Source organism: Xenopus tropicalis, chromosome 4, assembly GCF_000004195.4.
Source record: "Xenopus tropicalis strain Nigerian chromosome 4, UCB_Xtro_10.0, whole genome shotgun sequence".
In the NCBI taxonomy this organism is placed as follows: Eukaryota; Metazoa; Chordata; class Amphibia; order Anura; family Pipidae; genus Xenopus; species Xenopus tropicalis.
The window spans coordinates 18,204,174-18,227,719 of record NC_030680.2 but is presented as its reverse complement, the minus strand read 5'-3'; the positions used below and the strand labels follow the sequence as shown (position 1 = coordinate 18,227,719).

Sequence of the window (23,546 nt, the reverse complement as noted above, 5' to 3'; positions counted from 1 at the left end):
CTATCGGGTTGAGAGAGAGAGGACTATGAATAGAAGAGGAACGGAATAGTAAGATAAGTAATGAAAAGATCAATCACAGATCAAGTTTGTTTTGTCTTCTGGGGTCAGTGACCTCCATTTCATAGCTGGAAAGAATCGGAAGAAGACGGCAAATAATTCATAAACAATGAAAAATAAATAATGAAGTCAAATTAAAAATTGTTTAGAACTGAACATTCTATGACTTATAAAAAGTTAATTTAAAGGTGAGCCCCCCTTTAAAGGAACAGTTCAGTGTGAAAATGAAACTGGATAATAAAATAGACTGTCCAAAATGAAAAAAAAAAAAACATTTCTAATTCCTACATTAGGCAAAAATGTAATCTATTAAGGCTGGAATGGACAGATGTTTAACATAATGACCAGAACACTAACTAAGAGGTTAGAGAGCTGAAAGCAGGAAGTAGTCAGTGACTTTAGGGGGGACCACATGGGACATTATTGTTCAGTTAGTTTGTGAGCCCGCAGGTCAAATGCAAACTAACAGCAGTTTTGTCCCATATGCCCCCCCGCAAGTCACTGATTGGTCACTAAATATCGGCTTAGAGGGTTGTAAAGGAGGAAGTAGTGTTCTGGCTATTATGTTAGACATCTGCCTGCTCCAGTCCTTATAGATTACATTTTAGCCTAACTATGTATATTAGAAATAGGTGGTGAGAGGCAGCTAAAGGCATTTAGATGGCAACTATTATTCCTTTGTGTGTTGGTCAAACAGCACATTTAGCATCAGGCTAAGGCTTTCAGCACCATTTTTGATAACCAAGGATTTGGAGCAGGGGTGGCCAGACTCTGTCGCGATCGACCGGACTGACACGGAATGCGGAAGTGTGGCGTGAATGCGTACGTAGGCGATGCAGCGTATGTAAGCATTCACGCAGAAATCCACTGGGGATCGACTGGTGGACCGCGATCGACGTATTGGCCACCCCTTATTTGGAGCAATCATATAATACTCCGTTATATTATCCCTACTGCAGATCCTGATGCACAAAAACTGCAGAATTAACTAGGATGCACCGAATCTACAACTGATTTAGCCCAATGCGGAAACGAATCAGAACTCTTATTTGTATAGTTACATTTGAGTAGAGTTAAACTGCTGCGCAGAATCCTTTGGGAACAGATATATACCGGTTTAATTTGTCTGGCGTATAAAGGCACCTCAATGTAATGGTTCAGATTTGGTTTGGACAAACAGCTGCGTCCGAATCCTGCAAAAAGTTCTCTAATTCAGCTCAATCCTGAAATTTGTATTTGATTTGGTGGAACCCTGGGGAAAAATAACATTTTATTAAAAGCATGTTTAAGTTGGCCTTGTATGAAAAACTTTGAGTTGAAGAAGGGCATCCTTAACCAATTTTCTGTTCAATTTCACTACAGGTAAAAGCTAAAAATGATGACAAAGTTGAAAAGGTGAGTGTCCAGAGAACCTACTGCCTCGTACATGTATTTATACAATAATACGGTCCATCCAGTAAAACTGCCCATAAACAGGTGTGTGAGGTACGGCCTTCCCCCTGCATGGCCAGATGGGCTACTGTTTGTCTGATATCTTCAGCTGCTCCACTGTAATAAACAGTGTATATACATGCACATAATATGTCTGGGGAGCTCATACATGTGAAGAAAGGATTCACCATGAAATGCTACAGGTATGGGACCTGTTATCCAGAATGCTCGGGGCCTGGGGTTTTCCAGATAAGGGATATTTCCGTAATTTAGATCTCCATACCTAAATCTGCTAAAAAATAATTTAACCATTAAATAAACCCAAAAGATTATTTTGCCTCAATAAGGATTAATTATATCTTAGTTGGGATCAAGTTACTGTTTTATTATTACAGAGAAAAGGGAATATTTAACCATTAAATAAACCCAATAGGGCTGTTCTGCCCATATAATTATATCTTAGTTGGGATCAAGTACAGGTACTGTTTTATTATTACAGAGAAAAGGGAATCATTTAACCATTAAATAAACCCAATAGGGCTGTTCTGCCCCAATAAGGGTAATTATATCTTAGTTGGGATCAAGTACAGGTACTGTTTTATTATTACAGAGAAAAGGGAATCATTTAACCATTAAATAAACCCAATAGGGCTGTTCTGCCCCAATAAGGGTAATTATATCTTAGTTGGGATCAAGTACAAGTACTGTTTTATTATTACAGAATAAAAATAATATTTTTAAAAAAGTGAATTATTTCCTTAAAATAGAGTCTGTGGGAGATGGCCTTTCTGTAATTTGGAACTTTCTGGATAACAGGTTTATAGTATATTTTAAGTATATTTAAAAAAAAAAAAAAAAAAAGAAATGTTAAATCCATAGAAAAGGAAACATACGTAGCATCTAGGGAACATATGGTTCCCATTAATATTTTGTTCTGCAGCTTTCCAGTTTGGAATGTAAGGGTCTCATTTAAAGGGGCAGTATACACCTATGTACAACTATTTTCTTCATAAGCAAAAGGAATAGTGCTAAAAATTCATTCTAAATTCATTCATTCTAATTTACTTTAATTAAATTTTTTAATTCATTCATTCATTCATTCTAATTTAATTACATTTTTTTTAGTAAAATGTATTTTGCTTTCACTCTTCCTAACTTAATATTAATTAGTTCAGTTAGTTTAACTCAGATACCGAACCTGGTCTCTTAACCCTTAGTTGTGACTGTTTTGTCTTACAACTAAACAGTAGTCCATTATGCAGAGGGATTATCTTCCTTGCAAGGACAAGGCATGGAGTGGCTCCTTTTTTATTGTCTAGAAATAACAATGCATAGGCTTTACACAATTAATACAATAGGTAAAGTATGTTCAGCACAAGGCCTTTTCATTGCCTTATTTCAAAAAAGGAGTAAGCTGCCCATGTAAGAATTCCCTCTGACTATCAATGTTTATTTTAGTGATTCCCCGACTATCCGCTTGTGATCAACGTGGTGTTAAATTGTGAATAGCATCTTGTTGCTCATCAGAGCCCAAGTTGTTACTCTTAACAAATATATGGCCAAAGGTATGTGGGCACATCTTCCCAACATCTCATTCTGAAACCAATAGGTCTTAATATCAAGTTGGTCCTTGCTTTGCTGCTCTGTTGCTCCCCTGTTCTTATTAAAAGGAAGGCTTTTCAATAGATGCTCCAACATTGTTGGTAGGGTTTGCTTCTATCCATACTTAAGAGGCTGGGTGCTGATGTTGGGATCAGGCCTGAATAGGGATTCCAGTTAAGTTCAGAGGTGTTCAGTGGGTTGAGTTCAGGGCTCTGTGTCAAGTTCTTTCACTCCTGTCTTAGCAAACCCCTCTGTACGGGCCTGACTCTGTGCCTGGGGGCATTATAGTGCTAAAATAGAAATAGGACCTTCCCCAAACTGTTGCACAAAGTAGGAAGCACAAAGGAATGTCATTGTATGAGGCAGGGGTATGTGAGTTAGCAATGATGGCTGTGACTTAATTAGCCAATTCCAGTAATTAGAAGGGTGTCAGGATGGTTTTGGCCATGTAGAGTAGTAGGTTCACCTTATGAAACCTGTTTCGGTACTACAAGAACTAAAGGGTATATATTTCTCCAAAATGTTAGCCAACAGAACCCCCTCTTTGGGTGGGGGAAAAAATTCTGCCACTGACTTTTGACTGGAGCCTCAGCCGTTGTGCCCCAAACTTGTTGTTCAGCAGGTTAGGAGACCATTTGGGCACAACTCCTCGGAACTTAAGTTGCTCATTTTATCTGTGGGTCCAACATTTTATTGAACCCTGGACTTGGGAAAGATTTTGTAAAAAGTAATGAAAAGGTTTGTTGTACCCTATATACACCATATGGGCAAAATTATTCATGCATTCCTTCTGATTACTGGAATTTAAAGGTTCTACACCCAAAAACAATTTTTTTTTCATGATGAAAATAGTAAGCTGCTTAGAATTATATTACTAAAACTAGGTGCTGCTACATTATCCAGTGTAATTCTTATAAAAGAGCTTTAAAGTAATAAACATATAATGCAACACCTGTAGCTGTTATCTGCTACTTTGAATGGCTGCCTCCATGGCTACACAGCAGCTAGCTGAAGTACCAGTTAGATTCCTTTAACAACTCCATGCTTCCTACATTGGTCCCATTTCAGCAGGAAGATAACCCATCGTGTAAAACAAGACTCATACAGAATGGGTTTGCTGAGATGGGAGTGGAAGAATTTTTATGTTCTATACCATATATGTCAAACACAAGGCCCGGGGGCCAAATCCGGCCCCCCTGGCTGTTTTATGTGGCCCTTGGTGACTGTGTCTGACCATCCAGCCTGATCATTTTCCTCACATAGTAACTAAGACTAAGGGGTATATTTATCATGCTGTGTAAAAAGTGGAGTGAAGCATTACCAGTAATGTTGCCCAAGGCATCCAATCAGTAATCAGATTTCAATAGTAGCAAAGCATCTATTGGCTGCTATGAGCAACATCACCAGTAATGTCTTACTCCACTTTTTACACATTGTGATAAATATACCCCTTAGTATCTTACTAAGTATATTTATAAAAAATTTGGCCCGCAACTTAGCCTGTGTTTTAGATTTCGGCCCCCTTATGTGATTGAGTTTGATACCCCTGTTCTATACAGAAATCCCAAATTGGCTCAGATGTGAGCCAGACCTGATCCCTAACATTAGTGCCAATTTTCTTAGGTATGAATGGAGGCAAATCCCATTTTACAATGGAAAGAAGAAGAGTAGAGGCTGTTTAAGCAACAAAGAGAGGTCCAACTGTGTAGTAATACAGAGCAGAAAGCAGATTCATTCGAAGTTTTTAATGATTTCACTTTCTTATCAGAACCTGCCCTACTCATCTTTCAATTGGTCATTAAGACATTATCTAGGCTGCTAAGGTCCAAGGTGCCCTGACTTTAAATTCCAAAGCGAGAGCTGCAGAAAAATATACATTTACAGAAATGCCTGCATTAACAAAGATACTGTATTTTCACGTTACGTTATCGCCAGTGGGAAAAGAATATTTGCAGACAAAGTGCAGCTGGCAGGGAAGGGTTAATTCTAAGGGCAAGCAGTTTCAACAATAAAAACAAAAAATCCCAAATATAGCTTTACTTAGCTCAGTTTGAGCTGTTGCAAAATATTCCATTATCTGTATATGGTTTATAGGCATTGGTGTCTAATAATATCCCTATTTTATGGGGGATTATTCACTAACATATTTTAAATTTAGGTTTGCTACCCATAATATTAGGGTACTTGCAAGCTACAATAATATTATACCAAAGCCTTACTATATGGTATGGGCTAATCTCTGTTTCCTACTGGTTATCTCGCATCCAGCAACATTTATTCTAATGACTAGAGCTCCAGTGCTGTTAGCTTGAGGGCCTTCCCCGTGTGTGCATTGGACCAGAGGCAAACTATCATTGGAAAAAGAAATCACCTATGTGCTTCAAAGTAAAACTGAGCATTTAGAGATTAGCATGGCACTGTATGTGTAGCCCATTGGCACCCTAATATCTGCATACTAGGCAACCAGCTGCTTGAAATGGGATTGTCTGGCTGCCTCTCTACCCCCAATGTGTCTGTGCCAGGGGAGTGACCCCGTTTGAATCTGTAACTATATATGCTGTGTATCCCAAGTGAGCACGTGCTGCCCCAAATGATGTACGTTTTGCTGCAATTTCATAATCACCAGCTCAAACCAGAGATTCCAAATACCCACTACTTCTATAACACACACATCAAACTTTTAAGGGTCTAAAGTTTTCTCCTCCAATTCTGTCCACAGCTGTTCCAGAGGTGCCTCATGAAAGTCTTGCACATAGATCTGTGGAAATGCTATGTGTCCTATGTGCGGGAAACCAAAGGGAAACTGCCAAGTTACAAGTAAGTAATAGGCTGCAAAAATACTACTTTCCTCCTGCCATGGGCTATATTTGCAACACCGACACCAAACAAATACAAGTCTTAGTTTTGTTTGGTTAGTTTAGCTTTGCTTCTGTACTGTAGCCCTCATTCTTGTTTTAGTACCGTCATAGTACTGTGCTTATCTGGTGTCTAAGTCTTTTCGCTATGGGGACCCTGGAGATACCACCAAGTCCAGGGAAGATTTCAGCCGTCTGTGGCAGCCGGGTAACATACTGAATCAACTGGAATTCAATGGCAATGAGCCACCTGAAAATGTAAATGTGCCCCTTTTTGGTTATCAGAAAATCACCATATTCCACCATAATCGGTTACTAATTTGTCATTCCGGCCAAGCACCGTGCGTGGCTTCTGTAAATTGCAACTATAGCCTGTCTGTAAATAGGGTTTACATTATTCTGTTTCTCTGTAAATGTTTAGTAAAATATTGACACCTGTTATTCTGCAGAGGGAATGAGATATGTATCTTTATATTGCAAAGCAACCAGCTAAATCTCATACACAGGCTCCAATGAAACAGTGGCCTCTGGTGGAAAAAGTCATCTGCCCTCCATTTTAGAGACCTGAAACTCCCTTCACTAATACAGGGCTGACTGCGTTAGACAGTGCTGTATTAGTAATGCGTGGGGCGCATAGGCATTCCCCCTTCTGTCTTGTACATTTTGCCTCATTCAGAAGCATAAGGTACAGAGCAGCAGGAGGTGTGACCTGCGTTGGAGCTAGTGGCGCCTTCTGGCCCTGCGCTCGTCACTGAGCTCTGGATTTTTCATCTGGCACTCAATGCAGAGTGTGACGCGAAGGGGGACACCTGGCACTACTTTGTGCTCTTGCATTTGTGCCCCCAGGGGTCATGAATGACTTTTTCAGAACCTTTTTGTGTTCAGAACACCCTACATGTGTCGCACCGTGACTTGATGCATGTCACTTCCAACTGACATAAGGGAGGAGCTCTGCAAATGCCTTGCTCCCCTAATTATGGCAAGAACATTCACTGGTGACATTTTTTGGGCAAAAGGTAGAGGATGACCTGCATAGTTTCCATCTGATGCCAGTGGGTGATGTTAGTGCTTCAAAACAGCCAACATGGCTCTTTTTTTACTTGGGGACAGTGAGCACAGTTGGTTTCCTCACTGGCACAGAAACAGTTAAAAGACACTCAAATACAAACTTTGCCCTACTTCATCTGTCCATCATTTGCCAGGACTGTATTAATGTCAACCTCTTTTTCACCCAGGATAGCCAGCCATTAGAAGAGATATGAATCTTGCCCCTTTGTATACCAATGCTAATAATTTATTCTGCTTTTTCTTCTAGGGAGAAAATGGCACAGGCGTATGACTTTGCGCTTGATAAAATTGGCATGGAAATCATGTCCTATCAGGTAACTCCTTGTTCTTTCTCAAGTCATTGCCTTACGGTTAGGACTGTGCCTAGGCTAACGTTGCTGTTCTTCTCTCTGCAGATATGGGTCGACTACATCAATTTCCTGAAAGGAGTGTAAGTGAATGTGGAAAGCTTGATCTGCAAAAATCCCTTACTCACATTTCTTAAAGCTCACTCAGCTGAGCTTCTGTCTGGCTATGAGGTTTCAGGGCAAGTAGTTGGGTTATTTGCTCAAAGTTTGCCTGTTGGTCAGTAGCAGACACTGAGCTTTCCAGCTTGTCTAGTTCTCCTATTACATTCTGCAAAGCTCCATGTTCCAGACAGCAACATTAGGAACACAGTAAGTTCTGGTATCTTGGAGCAATGGCTGCGTTAAACCAAAATTCCTAAATAGCATCACACAGCTATAGTTTAGCAAGCACACACTTGTTTAATGGCAGCTGCTGAGTAGCAGAAATTCAAATTTAGGCTACAGCCACATGGGTCTGATTCTCAGCCTGCGGATAAACCACATAAAGGTAAAACGTATAAAGCCTCTGGCTCCAATTATTTTTTGAATATGCCTGGGTGAAGACACCCAGAATGTATTCACTTCCTAAATCAGCACCATATGCTTGCGCTTGGGCCGGTGCAGTGGTTTCGGGTGCAGACGCATCTACAAAAAAGCCTGTTTGTAGTGTAGCCTTTGGCTATGTAGAATTAAAATGCAATTTTAGCCGCTCAAGCTCACCACTGCTACCAATGGGAGAGAGTGCTGCATGTGCCTAGGCTTTCCATACTCCCTCAAAATGTCAAATTGGAAAAAAGTGGACAGCAACACTGTCTTCCAATAAAGATAAAACATTTTTTGTTCTGCTAGAAAACAAGGCCCGGTCTGCTCTCCATTTTTTCCCAATTTCACAGGCCAAGAAACCATGTGTCTGCTTCAGTGTGCAGAATGGTGATCTGCACCCAGAGACGCTGTGCTGGCCAAGTAGTCAGAACCACCTTTCCGAATTTCCACTGGGAAACACGAAAGGGGAAATTAATGGATTTTTAAAGTATATACAACAAAAAAGAAGCAGAAAGCTAATGGGGAAAAATCCCATTATTTGTGGTGTACTACTTTAAAACATTACTTTTGAAGAAAATAATGCCATCTGATAACAAAATGCCCAAAATTCCTTGCCACTGCCTGCCCATCCAAATGCCAGTCTGCAAACACCATGAGCTGCTTGAAATGCAAAATGCCAGGCTAAGTACAGAGCTGCCGGCTTAGTTTTTCCCAAATAATCTCCTAAATATAAAACTGACAACAGAATGTTGACTTACTGTCACTAAATAATAAAGGCTGAAACAAAGAATAAATTTCCTAGCTTTATACCTATAAAACAATATGCTTGAATGTCTCTATATCGTCTTTATTTTTGGCAAATAGAGAAGCTGTGGGATCTTATGCTGAGAACCAAAGAATTACGGCCGTCCGCAGAGTTTACCAGCGAGGCTGTGTCAACCCCATGATTAACATCGAACAGCTTTGGAGGGATTACAACAAGTATGAAGAGGTAAATGCAGAATTTAAAGCTGTACGCCCAGAATCGGGGCAAATATAGTAAGAGAGTAACAAAAGCCCTTTTTTTTGTATGAGTGCAATCAAAACGAGCGAGCAGTCCACTAAGAAGCCTTTGTATATTGAACTGACCCTTAACTCATAGCCTAACTGGCTGCAGCTGGGGAACGGGAGGGATTTATATAGAGGGCTTCTCTGCTGATTTGTCTTACCTTTGTAGGGCAAAGAAGAAAATAGTGACTACCTTCATTCTTAGATTTTGCTTTGTTAAATGCAAGAAATAACAAATAAAATTAGATATTTCTTAATTAATACAAAAGGCAAAACAATGTCAGCACATTCACAGCAAGCCGATTCATTGCACTAGTGTCGAAAAGGGGAGTACACTGCCTCTTTAAGGCATTAAAAATGGAAATGGAAATAACTCTCTAAATATTCTTTAGGGTATCAACATCCATTTGGCAAAGAAAATGATTGAAGACAGAAGTAGAGATTACATGAATGCAAGAAGAGTTGCAAAGGTAATCCCAGCTGTTTCAGTGGATGGGTGGTTTATTTTATTTTATTCTGAACAAGTTTGAATTTACTGAGCTTTGTGCTCTGTGTGTCTTACAGGCTAGGAGACATGGCATGATATATATATATTTAATTATTGGTCTACAATCACTGCTGTATGTTCCATTCAGTTCCGTTATTGCTAGCAAGTGATAACTGATTTGTTAGGCCACAAATGTGTTGTTATTGCAGTATAAAAAAAACACTGGTATGGAATCTGTTATCTAGAATGCTGGGGACTTGGGTTTTCCTGTTAACAGGTCTTTACATAAGTTGGATCTCCATACCTGCTTAAATTCTTTTTCAGCTTTTTCTTTATTACTTAGTAAAAGGAAATCATTTTTAAACATTAGAATTATTTGCTTATAATGGAGTCTATGAGAGATAGCCTTCCCATAATTCGGAACTTTCTGGATAAAAAAAATCCCATACCTGTATTACACATTACCCTAACAATGGCTTCAGTGTCATTTAAGACTTAGCAGTCAAGGCAATACTAGTAGAATTGGCTTATCTCTTGTGTGACTGTATAAATGTATTTTGATTAAGGAATATGAAACGGTGATGAAAGGTCTGGATCGCAATGCTCCTTCCGTGCCTCCTCAAAACACACCCCAGGAAGCACAGCAGGTGGAAATGTGGAAAAAATATATACAGTGGGAGAAGAGTAACCCTCTGCGAACAGAGGACCAGACCCTAATAACAAAAAGAGGTAAAGTAACTTACAGCAGTGACTGGTTTGGAGCACTTTCCCACCCACCTACCAATATCATATTGTTATATAAGCAACGTTTGTATTTATTTTGCAGTTATGTTTGCATATGAGCAGTGTTTGTTGGTACTGGGACATCATCCGGACATCTGGTATGAAGCCGGACAATACCTTGAACAATCTAGCAAGCTGCTTGCTGAAAAAGGGGTATGTGATTGGTTGGACTCGAGCTTATAGTACTCTTTACTGTCCTTATTCTCTTTTTAGTTAACTGAATTCATTTACATGGTACTGATGATACTAATGTATGACAGATATCTTCATTCCGCTGGGAAGTACTGGTCTAAGTTGGCCACTCACAGGCTAGTGAGCGTTTCATTTGACCAAGCATTTGAATTTCCAAACAACACTGATTCCAAACAACACTTATTCATCCTTTGGTTCCAAATATTGGATATGAAAGTAGGGATGGGTGGCCTGGCCCTTATCAGTTGGGTCTGACGCAGCTCCATACACCTGTTGATGGGAAGAACTAGCAAAAGAATCTACTGTCTGACAGACTGACTTATTTATAATAGGATCATTTTGTCAACACTACCTTACAAGGGCCCATATATAATGCAATGATGTAACGTTAAAGCTGAAATCAAACCCAATGTCAGGTCGTACAGCTGTGTGTGTGGCCAGCTTCACATGGGTCAGTTCAACTCTATCAGTCTGCGCTTCTCTTGATGGCTCCAGTTTTAAGGTTTTACATTTCTTCCTATCACAGGACATGAACAACGCTAAACTGTTCAGCGACGAAGCTGCCAATATCTATGAGCGGGCAATCAGTACACTTCTAAAGAAAAACATGTTGCTGTATTTTGCCTACGCAGACTACGAAGAGGTCAGTATCTGTATTGGAGATTTACATGAACAGAAAGGACACGTTCTCTTGCAAAGAATAACATGGTTTTTAATAAATAGTTAAGGTTTATATAAAGTTGCTGGACATTAGGAATATGAGTGCGTCTATTTTATTTAAGCTGTTAGTGAGACATGGCGACTTTAATCTTCTACTATTTCTGTCATTAATACTCAACAGCAGCCCCAATGGGGCACCATAGCGTATTTACTCCAGCTTCACTCATAAATGCTGTGGTACCTGCCTGATGGCTCTGAGTTGTTCCAAAGGGCTGTCTGTTTCCATTTCACAGAAAAGGAAATAGTCGCTTGCAGGAAATGTTCATTTTATCACAACAGTTTTCTCGGTGAAGACCACGTTGGTCAAAACATCATTCATTTAAGTTTTCAGGCTATGCAGATGTTTGATATCTTGTATAGTTTGCCTATATATAGCTATTCCATATTTGCAATCTCTTGTGAACCTATATATTGAAAGTAATCATCAGCCATCAATATTATTTTATACAATCCTTGCTGATGTGCTGACATCTGATTGGTTAGTCCCCACCCTCGGAACGTCTATTTATAGACCTGCACCTCACCTGCCCCATCTCTGATGTCACAGAGGAGGCGGGGCATGCCTGTGCCTATAAATAGACACTGCCAGAGCCAGAAGCGGGGCTCAGTTAGGTCCGGGACCCACAGGTTTGAACACATCACAGCTAGCTTTATTCTCTTGCTCAAACCTTCTATTCTCTCTCCAGAGCCGAATGAAGTATGAAAAAACACACAGCATATACAACAGATTACTCGCCATAGAAGATATAGATCCCACCTTGGTAAGACATGTTTTTTTTATTATCCTGTATGGCATTACTGCAGCACTGACAACGGTTCTCATAGTCAGTCTATATTCAGTACATGAAGTTTGCTAGGAGAGCTGAGGGCATCAAATCTGGGAGAATGATTTTCAAGAAAGCCAGGGAAGATCCCAGGACCCGTCATCACGTTTACGTCACTGCAGCCTTAATGGAGTATTACTGTAGCAAGGTGAGAGTAAATATACATTGTTTAACCTTCTCTTGGATCAGGGGCCCACCACTTGCAGTCCCGTAACGGCCATGGGAAATGATGTATCAGTCATGCTGTGGGCTGGGTCTAGGCTCCCCTCCTAATAACAATGTACCAGTCACTGGCAAATAGTGCTGCATTTCATCAATATGTAAGTGCCTCACATCTTGTGCTGGCAATTGGCTGTGTTTTGTTCATGGCAACACCGGTATGCGCGCCTCCTGCTATTTCTTCAATTATAAGGGTTGGGGGTCGGGGTTGTGGTTGGGGTTGGGTTGGGGTTTGTGTGGGGGGTTGGAGTTGTGGGAGGGGGGTTGGAGTTGTGGGAGGGGTGTTGGGTTGTGGGGGGGTGTTGGGTTGTGGGGGGTGTTGGGGTTTGGGGGGGGGGGTTGTGGGGTTTGGGGGCACCAATATTTATTATTTATTTTTTATTTATATACCGTCAAATACCGTGATACCGATATAATTTTGAAAAATACCGTGATATAAATTTTTGGTCATACCGCCCAGCTCTATGACAGGTCACATTTACTTACCTAAATGTGTGAAATAGTATGTTATATGTATATGTTTAGTAATTTAGGTGTGGTTTTATAATAAGTTAAATAATATTAAACGAATCCTAAATATTTTTTTTCCAGAGGACAATAACACAAGAGTATTATTTGAACGCGTTTTAACATCAGGAAGTTTGCCTCCCGAAAAATCAGGGTGAGTCTGAATATAAACTTCGTATATGGAAGGCCAGTCATAGAAACTGCAGTGAGAGACGACAGTCTCAAGTCACGAACCTTCCCCTGCGCAGCCTTAAGCCTTTTGCTCTACACTGTCATGTAACACAGACTGCAGGGTTTATTTTATGATCCCTTTCCCAGTGCAGCATAAAAGCTTTACACAGTGGAGCCCTAAGCAGGCCTGTACCCTCAGCTATATCATGGGAAACATCATATATTTATATGGTAGAATTCCAATAAAACTCTATTCAGTTCATACACTGCCCCTGTGCAAGTTTTGCTTCTCTTGCAACAGTATTGCCATTCCCCTGCTCAGATTAAATCCTGCCTGCTCATGGCTCAGGCTTCATCCCCGTGCAAGTGTACAAGGACAACACAGGGGAAGAGGAAAGTGAAGAGGGATGGGAAGAACAGCAAAAGCGAAGCTGCATAATGCTGCTGTTATATGCTGAATGTGAACTTTATACAATGTCTGTCAAACTGGAAAGCTCACTTTGTCTCGGAATACTGAATTGTTTCTCCTTGTTTTTTCCCCCCTTGATTTCTGCAGTGAGATTTGGGCACGCTTCCTGGCCTTTGAAAGTAACATTGGAGATTTAGCTAGTATACTGAAAGTGGAAAAAAGGAGATACACAGCATTCAAGGAGGAGTATGAAGGGAAGGAGACAGCACTTCTTGTGGATAGATACAAATTTATGGACTTGTACCCCTGCTCCACAAGTGAACTGAAAGCTTTGGGATACAAGGTATGTTGTGATCAGGGTTTGTACCTGCATATAGCTATCCCGCCTTTACTCTATTATGGGAATTATGTTAGATTCATATATTAACGTGGTGCTTGGGCTTATCTTTGGTCTCTAGTATATGTGCCGGCAGCTGCCGTCCTCTACCGCTCCCATGCCTTTATACCAAGCAGAGACACATTTATTTCTTTCACTCCCTTCACTTTTGCTTCTCTTTTTCAAGATTCTCAGGCAACAGCAAACTGCTGCTTGATTAAATAATAAAGGAACAGATATGGCTGATTGCTATTGGTGGTTTGCAGTATTGTCAATTAGCACAAGAAAATTTGTCTGCCTCACTCCTACTTATTGACAGTAATGTCTCATTCTTATTTCTAGGATGTATCGAGAGCCAAACTGGCAGCACTAATCCCAGACCCTGTGATAGCTCCATCCATAGCCCCTTCGCTGAAGGATGATGTTGACCGAAAACCAGAGTATCCCAAACCTGACACGTCCCAGATGATCCCTTTCCAGCCGGACATTTAGCTCGTAAGCCTTTTTAAAGCTAATTGACTCATATTCATTTAACTAGGAAACCTTATGAGGACTTTTATTTGCTGATTCTAACTAGTTGCTTCTTTGTCTACTAATCCATTCCTGGGGGTGCCATGCCTCCATGCGCACCATGTTATCTGCCTGGAGTCCTGCACATTGGCCCGCTGCCATTGGTCAATTTAGTAATCGCTCTCCCTTTCCTTTTTATAGGGCTGATAGATTGGATTGTAGAACAGCCGCGTGTATTAACTGCTAAAAACAATGTTTTTCTGTTCTGTAGCACCTGGACTCCATCCTGTTCCTGGCGGAGTATTCCCAGTCCCTCCAGCTGCAGTGATCTTAATGAAGCTGCTTCCTCCCCCATTTGCTTCCAGGTTAGTGTGTAATTTTGCTTTTTTTGGCAATGTGGGGTTGTTACCTTTGCTTTGATACTGTAGCCAGGAACAATGTGAGAGGAGGAGAGGGCCGCAATGCGAAAAGGCCGCAAAGGATACGTTGTTTTGTTTATGTTGATGGCCCCATCACTACTGGGACCAGGGCTTCCATCAGCAATCACGCAGCCCCATTCTAAGTTAGTAGGACCCGCCCCAACTATCAATATATTGGTCACCTGCGGCCCTTGGACCCTGCCAGCAAGAATAATGTGGCCCTAGTTAAAATAAAGTGACCTGCAGAAGGAAGCATGGTCACACCTCCTGATCCATCCCAGTCGAACCCCTGCCCATATTTCACCCTAACCCTGTACACACTTGTGAGCACAATCTGCCATGGTGCCTCTGACTGCAGTACCCCACTGATGTGGCCTTTACTGGGACCCTGAAAACTATTAGGTGTCATTATGTCATAGGGAATCCCAAACACTTGTACTGAGCCCTGTAGAGAAACGGTTCCTGATGGTGGCAATGTGGGCTCACTACAGGGCACTGTGCCCTCCCTTCCCCTGCACTGCAAGTTCTACCCGGCCCTTCCCCTGTCCCACTGGCTTTCTCTGATAAAGTTGGGGGGGGGATTCTCTACAGATATAGAGGAAGATGCTTAAAACACAGGGTCTGCTTCCCCTATAGTTCCACCACTGACTGTGGGATGTGTCCCACTTTATAATAAAATGTGATACTTCTGGGCAGCCAATAAACTGTTAGTCCTTAAAAAATAATTCATAAAATTCCATTTTATTTCTTTTCACAGGGCCCATTCGTACAGGTTGATGAGATTATGGAAATCTTGCGGAGGTGCAAGCTGCCGGACAGTAAGTGCTTTGTTGGTGCACCTATAAACCGAAGCTCCAGAAACACATACGCATTTACCTGCAGCTCTTTCAGCTCGGTTCTGCTTTTGCTCTTGTCTTGCTAAGGAGGATGGAGTTAGATTTCCAGGGCTGCAATGGGTTATGGGTATTGTAGTTGAACAACATCTGGGTGGCTGCAGATTGCCCTTGGCTGAAAGAGCCTCTTTCAATGTATGTGTATCTGTCTTTGCAGCAGTGCGGTGAGGATCATTACAGGAAGCCAGGCAGAGATGAACATGGAGGGGAACGGACCAGTTGAAGTCAACACACTACTAAATAAATCTGTGAAAAGACCCAACGAGGATTCCGACGATGAAGAAGAGAACATGATATATACAGAACCCGGCAGCAGAAGAGAATCCGGTGAAGATTTTGCTTTTCTTTAAAATTACAGAAAAAAAATTCCAAACAAGAAACTTTTTATCGAACATTTCTGCCATCAAACCTTGCGCCATAAGAACCTCCATATTGTTACGAGCGTCAGACTAATCTGTGTTCTTGTGGTGCGGCTAAAAGGTTTCTGGTGTTATCAACAACAAATACTATTACTGTTGGCCCTTGAAGAGGGAGCGGATGGAAACATGTGATCCTAAAATCGACTTCTCTTTTCTTCATCTGTTTTTTTTATGCGCAGCTGGGAAAGCTTTGTCGGTTTTATTTCGAAGACTGATCAGCTTTGGGAACGTCCGAGCAGTTACAGTTGTTGGCCAGTTTGCCCAGCCTTTTTCCTGCCTTTTTTATTGCTGATAATACTACAGAGCTCTGTGGGTTTTTATCTCTAGCTCCGAGAGCTGATTTCCATCAGCTGCGCCGGCTGTGGATTTTATCTCTGCACAATTGCTGCTATTTTTAAATGACACTGTGGATCTCCAATCAGCTGTCGGAGGCATAGATCCAGTCGCTTTTCAGGCTCAAGCAAATGTAATTGCATTGCAGAAAATGGTTACTGACCGCAAAGGGTTAAAACGAAAGGTGGGGATTCACTGTATTGTTTCAGGAGGGAACTGGTAAATGGCGTCTTAGATTTGATAAACAATGTTTGATTTTCAAGGAAACAAATAAAAAGAATTAACTTTACAGATAACAAACCAATGTGTAGCTAATTGCAAACAATAAAGGAGAAGGAAAGGCTGAATTGCCGCACCTCCTTCAGTGGTCATGTAGTGACACTCCTCCAGTGTCACGGTTTTAAGACACCAAGTGAGCAAGGGTACTGTTCCAGTGAGTGACGCGCGGCCATCTTTCCTTTCTCAGTGATTCCTTGTGGCTGGGCGGTGCACATTGCTTGTAGATTGCAACGTAGAAGCTAAAGGCTGAACATTTACACTACTGAGCCCAGGGCCAGAGGGATGATCCAGAGAAAGGAAAAAGATGGTGCTCACTAGAATACAACTCTGGCTCTGAGGTAACGGATAATAATTACTGGGGGTACCTAACTAGTCAGCAAGCCAAGTGATTCAGTCTTTCCTTGTCCTTAAAGTGGCCATACATGGGCTGACCCATACTGGATGGAACAGGTGGATATCATACAAGGTATGGCCAGATTTATATTGTTCTTTATTTGCCATACATGCCCAGAGGGTCAGGCAAAATTAGCCAAAATGCCTCACCAGATGTGGGCATACATGGCAAGCTTAAGGCCCCATGCACAACGCTGGTTTTTGTTCATTATTGCAATCATTCGCACTGTCCTTACCAAGCTGCCGCATTTCAGTGGAGGTCACATGGGTACATGAACAGCATGCAGTCGATGTCCAGGCAACCAATCAAGCCTCATTTTATAAAAGGGGTTTTTACTGTAATATTTAGCTAAACATTTGCATTTTTAGACCAATCATTCTGAGCACTGTTGGGTGGGATTATGGATAAAAAGTGCTGAGTTTCAGTCTTACATCTCTTTACCCCCAACTTACACGTCCGCCACCTTACCAATGAGATTGTGCTATACCATAGCATCGTACAACTATTTAGTAGCGCATTGTTACAAAGGAGAGACCATATAACGTCCATAGTGATTCTACAGGGTGCTGAGCTTGGTTTGCCTGCAGACCTGATTGGTTTATCCCGGAACAGGCCCCATTGCCTTTCCAACCAATGACACTTTCGCATTCTAAAACACAGGAGAACTTTTCAGCAGCACCAAAGCGCATGTGCTGGGCAAAGTTATAGTGAATGGTGGGTTCCTAACAAATGGCCCCCCACCCACTAACAGCCTCCAGTCTCTACATTAAAACTTATGGCGTGACTGCTAATGATGAAAAGCCAATGCAGATCAAGGGCATGTCCCCCCCCATGCAGTTAAATCACCTGTTTGCCTGTTGGGACCTGCCATTTCTCTGCCCCAACAATAATACTCATGGCAATGGCGTGTTTATCAGCTGCTTTCATCCAGGGCAATAGTCTTCTGCTGACAGTGCCATGTTAAGGCTGATGCCACACGTGGCGTAGGGCTGATTTTTTCGGCAAGCGGAAAAACGCTTGCCGAAAATTCAGCCTTACGCCTGCTACTTGTGCCTGCACCCGAATGAATGGAATACTCGGGCGCAGGCACATGTAGCCGATTTACGCATGAAAACACAAGACTTTGCATTCTCTCGCGTTTTCATGCGTATATCGGCTACATGTGCCTGCGCCCGAGCGTATTCCATTCAGGTATCTCTCCTCACCCATTTCTCCCACCCCTGCCCCCTGATTCCACCATCTCTTTTTAATTACCCTTTTCTCTTGCCCCACAGGTCTCCTTCCTCTCTAAACTTTCCCGGCAATACTATAAAAATGCAAAACACCATTCAAATATGTTTTAAAATATTTATTTATAGTTTAGATATGATGTATTTAAGTTATGCATATTTAGGTTGGAAAGGACTCATTTATTTTAAGTTTTAGTGTAGATGGAAGGTTCCTATTTAGTAGTTGATACAGAGGAAGGCAGAAAAAAACAATCTGAAGTTGGAGCCAATTTGCCTCAGAGGGGGAAAAATTCCTTCCTGACTCCCAAAGGGCAATCGAACAAGTCCCTGTATCAACTTCTACTAATGGTTTATGTCAGTGTTGCTGTATTTTTACCTTGCTAAATGGCTTTGTTAAAGCTATCTAATGTTTCGGCAGAATTTTTAGTGGATTGTGAAGGGAGGAGCCTCTGTAGGGGGCTGTGAGGGGGTGTTGGAGCTGTGCTTGTCTGAAATGTAGATGTTGGAGGCTAAAGGCCCCCATACACGGGCCGATAGAGCTAATCGGCCCGTGTATGGGCAGAAACGTGCGGCCTGGCCGACCGATATCTGGCCTGAAATTGGCCAGATATCGATCGGCCAGGTTAGAAAATCCGGTCGGATCGGGGACCGCATCAGCTCGTTGATGCGGTCCCCGAACCGACTGCCCATGGCTGCAAATGTAATCCGATCGTTTGGCCCCAGGGCCAAACGTTCGGATTATTTTTTTTACAGCAACTTCCTACCCGATATCACCCACCCGTAGGTGGGGATATCGGGTAAAGATCCGCTCGATTGGCGACATCGCCAAGCGAGCGGATCTTATAGTATATGGGAACCTTAAGACTGACGGTGGTGGATGCACTGTTTGAGCTGAGGTTGGTGGAACTGCAAATACTGTATGATGTATTAGTATGGTGGTCTGTTGGTAGAGGAGCAGCAGAAAAAGAAAGAGGGGCTGGTGGTGGAGCCAAAGAAAGAAAAGGAGAATGAGAGCTACAAAGTGAGGTGCCGCTGCTGGAATTGTGCTCTCTAAAAGCAGGAATCCAACTGGTGGAGCTGCAGATATTAAAATTGGGCTGGAGAAAAAGTGCCACTGGTGGAACTATGGCTGAAGGGGAGATAGAGATGATGGGTGGAGGTTGTGTATAGAGTGTTACATACACTGCTGGTGGTGTAGCTGTAATTGGGAGAGGAGACGCCACTGGTGGAGTTACAGGTATCTGAGAATTAGATACTCCTGGGGCTTCCGATGGAGGTGCAGCCACTGCGGCTGCAGCGCCCGCCCTGTCCGAGGAGCACACCCTTGGTCAGCCGACCATCAGGAGGCTGGAAAATAGAATAAAAGGGGGATTTTATTGATAACATAATATTCCCCGGGGTACAAAACCTGCAGCCCCTACAGCAGTAGCAGTGAGTGGGGCACAGTTTTACCCTCTTTTCTACTCACCTTATAAATATCAGAGAGGGGTCTTGATCCTCCCTCTCGCTGTGAGAGATTCTGTTACATTCTATACTCTGTACATCCAGACCCTTCATTCAAATGTAACCGTAGCGGCTCCCTTTCCTTCCTCCAGGGGGCGCAGGATGGCATTGCGCCCCGGTCTTCTTGCTCTTAAAAGAGCAGTTGGGTATAAAAAAGAGATATCAGCAGACGTCTATGGAAGATGTTATTTCCTAAGAAGCGTCAAAAGTGAGTTGGAAACTCGCTGAATATCTCACAAAAAAAAAAATCACAAAAATTCTCGCCAGAGTCGCTCAGAATCGCTCACAATTTTCACTTTATGGGGAGAAGGAAAAAAGAGATTGTGAGCTCATATGTGCCGGCCCTCTCTGCTACACACATCAGGATACACTGCCTTATATAAGTACTCACACCCTCGACCAGTTCTCCCATTTTACAAACAGACCCTAAAGGATCTGACAGGGAAGCAGGGAGCCGTAGCAACAGCTGGGGGGCCACAGGTTGGGGAACTGACACTGTTATACTCCAATGCGCTCCTGTCATGCCTGGCATTATACATGGCACCCAGCTGTAAGGAGCGGCTGATGGGGCAGATGTGCCATCTTGTACTGACCTCCTACCTGCCTAATATATATATATAGGAGCAAAATAACTGTGGGCAAATCTCTGGGCAGAGCAGAACTTCTAGGAAACAAATGGCCGGGCCTATAAACTGATGCCGGATAGTGAGGGGACCTGCTGATCTGTTCCCATCTAAATCTCACCCGTCTGTAAAATAATATCTGATCATTTGCCCCTTTAAATCCCCCCCAGCTTTTATGGGTTCCCATTAGAATGGGCATAGATAAAGCAGGGCCTTTGGGTAGTGGTATATGCCAGTTGTGATTGGTGGGGGCCCTCCTGTTAGAGAGCATGGCTACATAACATGAAGCGCTCAGCTGTTACTAGAACTCCCACAATCCCTTGCTCCAGCCCATGTGATGCCATCATTACTAGCAAGAGATACTGAGAGTCTGAGTGTTAAACAGAATGTACCAATACATGGGCCGGGGGTATCAATCTGCACATAGGGGGAGTAGCAATAATGGCAGCTCTCAAATAGAGGGGATCCCATAGAAAGCGAGGGGAGGATTACAGGCACTTATTTGGGTTTCATGAAATATGTATGTATGTATAACATGTAGGCCAATGACAGTTATAGGACAACAGGCTGCAGGTCTGATAGGGGATGCTGGGTCATGTAGTTCAGTGACAGTTATAGGTCTAAAGGCTGCAGGTCTGATAAGGGATGCTGGGACATGTAGGTCAATGACAGTTATAGGACTACAAGATTTAGGTCTGATAGGGGATGCTGGGACATGTAGGTCAATGACAGTTATAGGACTACAAGATTTAGGTCTGATAGGGGATGCTGGGACATGTAGGCCAATGACAGTTATAGGACTACAGGCTGCAGGTCTGATAGGGGATGCTGGGACATGTAGGCCAATGACAGTTATAGGACTACAGGCTGCAGGTCTGATAGGGGATGCTGGGACATGTAGGCCAATGACAGTTATAGGACTACAGGCTGCAGGGGATGCTTCCAGTCACACAGTAAACAGTAAACAAACAAGCTCCCATAAAATATCAAGGGGGATAAAAGTGGATGGAGAGGCTCAGGGGGTGTAGGGACCCACGGGTAGGGCTGGTATTTTACAGTAAAACATGTTGTTTGATGCCAATGTTATTAATAGGGAAAAACATAAACATATAGGAAGGCCCTACCTGTGGGTAGCTCAGCTCAACTATCAATTGGCTTGTTGCTTCCAGCTGCCATAGACACTGTGACAGGGACATTTAATAGATTTGTAGCCAGTAATTAAAAAGGACAGCAATGTTTTGCCATTTCTAGGCGCCATCATTGCTGGGACATTATGAGGTTAAGTGACTCTGTCCAGGGTCACAAGGTAAGGGGCCCAGTGGGGCCGGAGGTGCCTTACAATTGCTGGGGTATGAGTCAGATTCCCCCGTCCCAGGGGCTCTGCTCAATTTGCAGAGCTCCCAGGCAGGAATCGAACTCAAGCTGGCCCATACAATCATACGCTGGGTATGAGTCCCAGATTCCCCCGTCCCAGGGCTCTGCTCAATTTGCAGAGCTCCCAGGCAGGAATCGAACTCAAGGCCCATCGGTGTAAAGCAGTCTCCCTACCGCTGAGCCATCCTTCCTCCTCCCACTTGTACCATGTTTTTTCGTAATCTTGTCTTTTACATATTGGCGGTTGGTGTACCCTAACCGACTGACTGAAACACTCAGGGTTACAGCCTGCTGCTTCTATATAACTATTAAAGGGCATTCCTATGACTGAGGGGTGGGCGGTTAATTGCCCCAGCAGGGGGCAATTAACCACCGTTTGTCGTAGACCCATGAATGAGGTGTCAAATCGTGTGGCTTATTCGGGAATGGGGTGCTATGACTTTTCTGAGGGGTGGGCGGTTAATTGCCCCAGCAGGGGCAATTAACCACTGTTTGTCGTAGACCCATGAATGAGGTGTCAAACTGTGCGGCTTATTCGGGAATGGAGTGCTATGACCTTTCTGAGGGGTGGGCGGTTAATTGCCCCAGCAGGGGCAATTAACCACCGTTTGTCGTAGACCCATGAATGAGGTGTCAAATCGTGTGGCTTATTCGGGAATGGGGTGCTATGACTTTTCTGAGGGGTGGGCGGTTAATTGCCCCAGCAGGGGGCAATTAACCACGTTTGTCGTAGACCCATGAATGAGGTGTCAAACTGTGCGGCTTATTCGGGAATGGAGTGCTATGACCTTTCTGAGGGGTGGGCGGTTAATTGCCAGCAGGGGCAATTAACCACCGTTTGTCGTAGACCCATGAATGAGGTGTCAAACTGTGTGGCTTATTCGGGAATGGGGTGCTATGACTTTTCTGAGGGGTGGGCGGTTAATTGCCCCAGCAGGGGGCAATTAACCACCGTTTGTCGTAGACCCATGAATGAGGTGTCAAATCGTGTGGCTTATTCGGGAATGGGGTGCTATGACTTTTCTGAGGGGTGGGCGGTTAATTGCCCCAGCAGGGGCAATTAACCACCGTTTGTCGTAGACCCATGAATGAGGTGTCAAACTGTGCAGCTTATTCTGACCATTGCCCCAGCAGGGGCAATTAACCACCCCATGAATGAGGTGAATTCTGCTATGAAAGGGTGGGCAGTTAATTGCCCCAGCAGGGGCAATTAACCACCGTTTGTCGTAGACCCATGAATGAGGTGTCAAACTGAGCAGCTTATTCGGGAATGGAGTGCTATGACCTTTCTGAGGGTGGGCGGTTAATTGCCCCAGCAGGGGCAATTAACCACCGTTTGTCGTAGACCCATGAATGAGGTGTCAAATCGTGTGGCTTATTCGGGAATGGGGTGCTATGACTTTCTGATTAATTGGTTTGTCGTAGACCCATGAATGAGGTGTCAAAATTCAGTGCTATGCTGAAATTGCCAGCAGGGGCAATTAACCACCGTTTGTCGTAGACCCATGAATGAGGTGTCAAACTGTGTGGCTTATTCGGGAATGGGTGCTATGACTTTTCTGAGGGGTGGGCGGTTAATTGCCCCAGCAGGGGGCAATTAACCACCGTTTGTCGTAGACCCATGAATGAGGTGTCAAATCGTGTGGCTTATTCGGGAATGGGGTGCTATGACTTTTCTGAGGGGTGGGCGGTTAATTGCCCCAGCAGGGGGCAATTAACCACCGTTTGTCGTAGACCCATGAATGAGGTGTCAAATCATGTGGCTTATTCGGGAATGGGGTGCTATGACTTTTCTGAGGGGTGGGCGGTTAATTGCCCCAGCAGGGGGCAATTAACCACCGTTTGTCGTAGACCCATGAATGAGGTGTCAAATCGTGCGTCTTATTCGGGAATGGGGTGCTATGACTTTTCTGAGGGGTGGGCAGTTAATTGCCCCAGCAGGGGGCAATTAAC

General features: G+C 43.1%; 1 protein-coding gene across 1 annotated transcript in view; it reads left to right on the top strand.

Annotated features, from left to right (window-relative positions):
- The first annotated feature begins 856 nt into the window (after positions 1–856).
- LOC116410384 (cleavage stimulation factor subunit 3-like) overlaps positions 857–23,546 on the top strand; it is a 98,509-nt gene continuing 75,819 nt past the window's right edge. Inside the window, exons 1-12 of the mRNA XM_031900738.1 lie at positions 857–901; positions 1,420–1,452; positions 5,810–5,907; positions 7,261–7,327; positions 7,409–7,443; positions 8,747–8,873; positions 9,322–9,399; positions 9,983–10,145; positions 10,243–10,352; positions 10,918–11,034; positions 11,798–11,881; positions 11,937–12,083. Of these exons, the coding sequence (XP_031756598.1) occupies positions 857–901; positions 1,420–1,452; positions 5,810–5,907; positions 7,261–7,327; positions 7,409–7,443; positions 8,747–8,873; positions 9,322–9,399; positions 9,983–10,145; positions 10,243–10,352; positions 10,918–11,034; positions 11,798–11,881; positions 11,937–12,083 (1,104 nt within the window). The remainder of the gene's footprint in view (positions 902–1,419; positions 1,453–5,809; positions 5,908–7,260; positions 7,328–7,408; positions 7,444–8,746; positions 8,874–9,321; positions 9,400–9,982; positions 10,146–10,242; positions 10,353–10,917; positions 11,035–11,797; positions 11,882–11,936; positions 12,084–23,546) is intronic.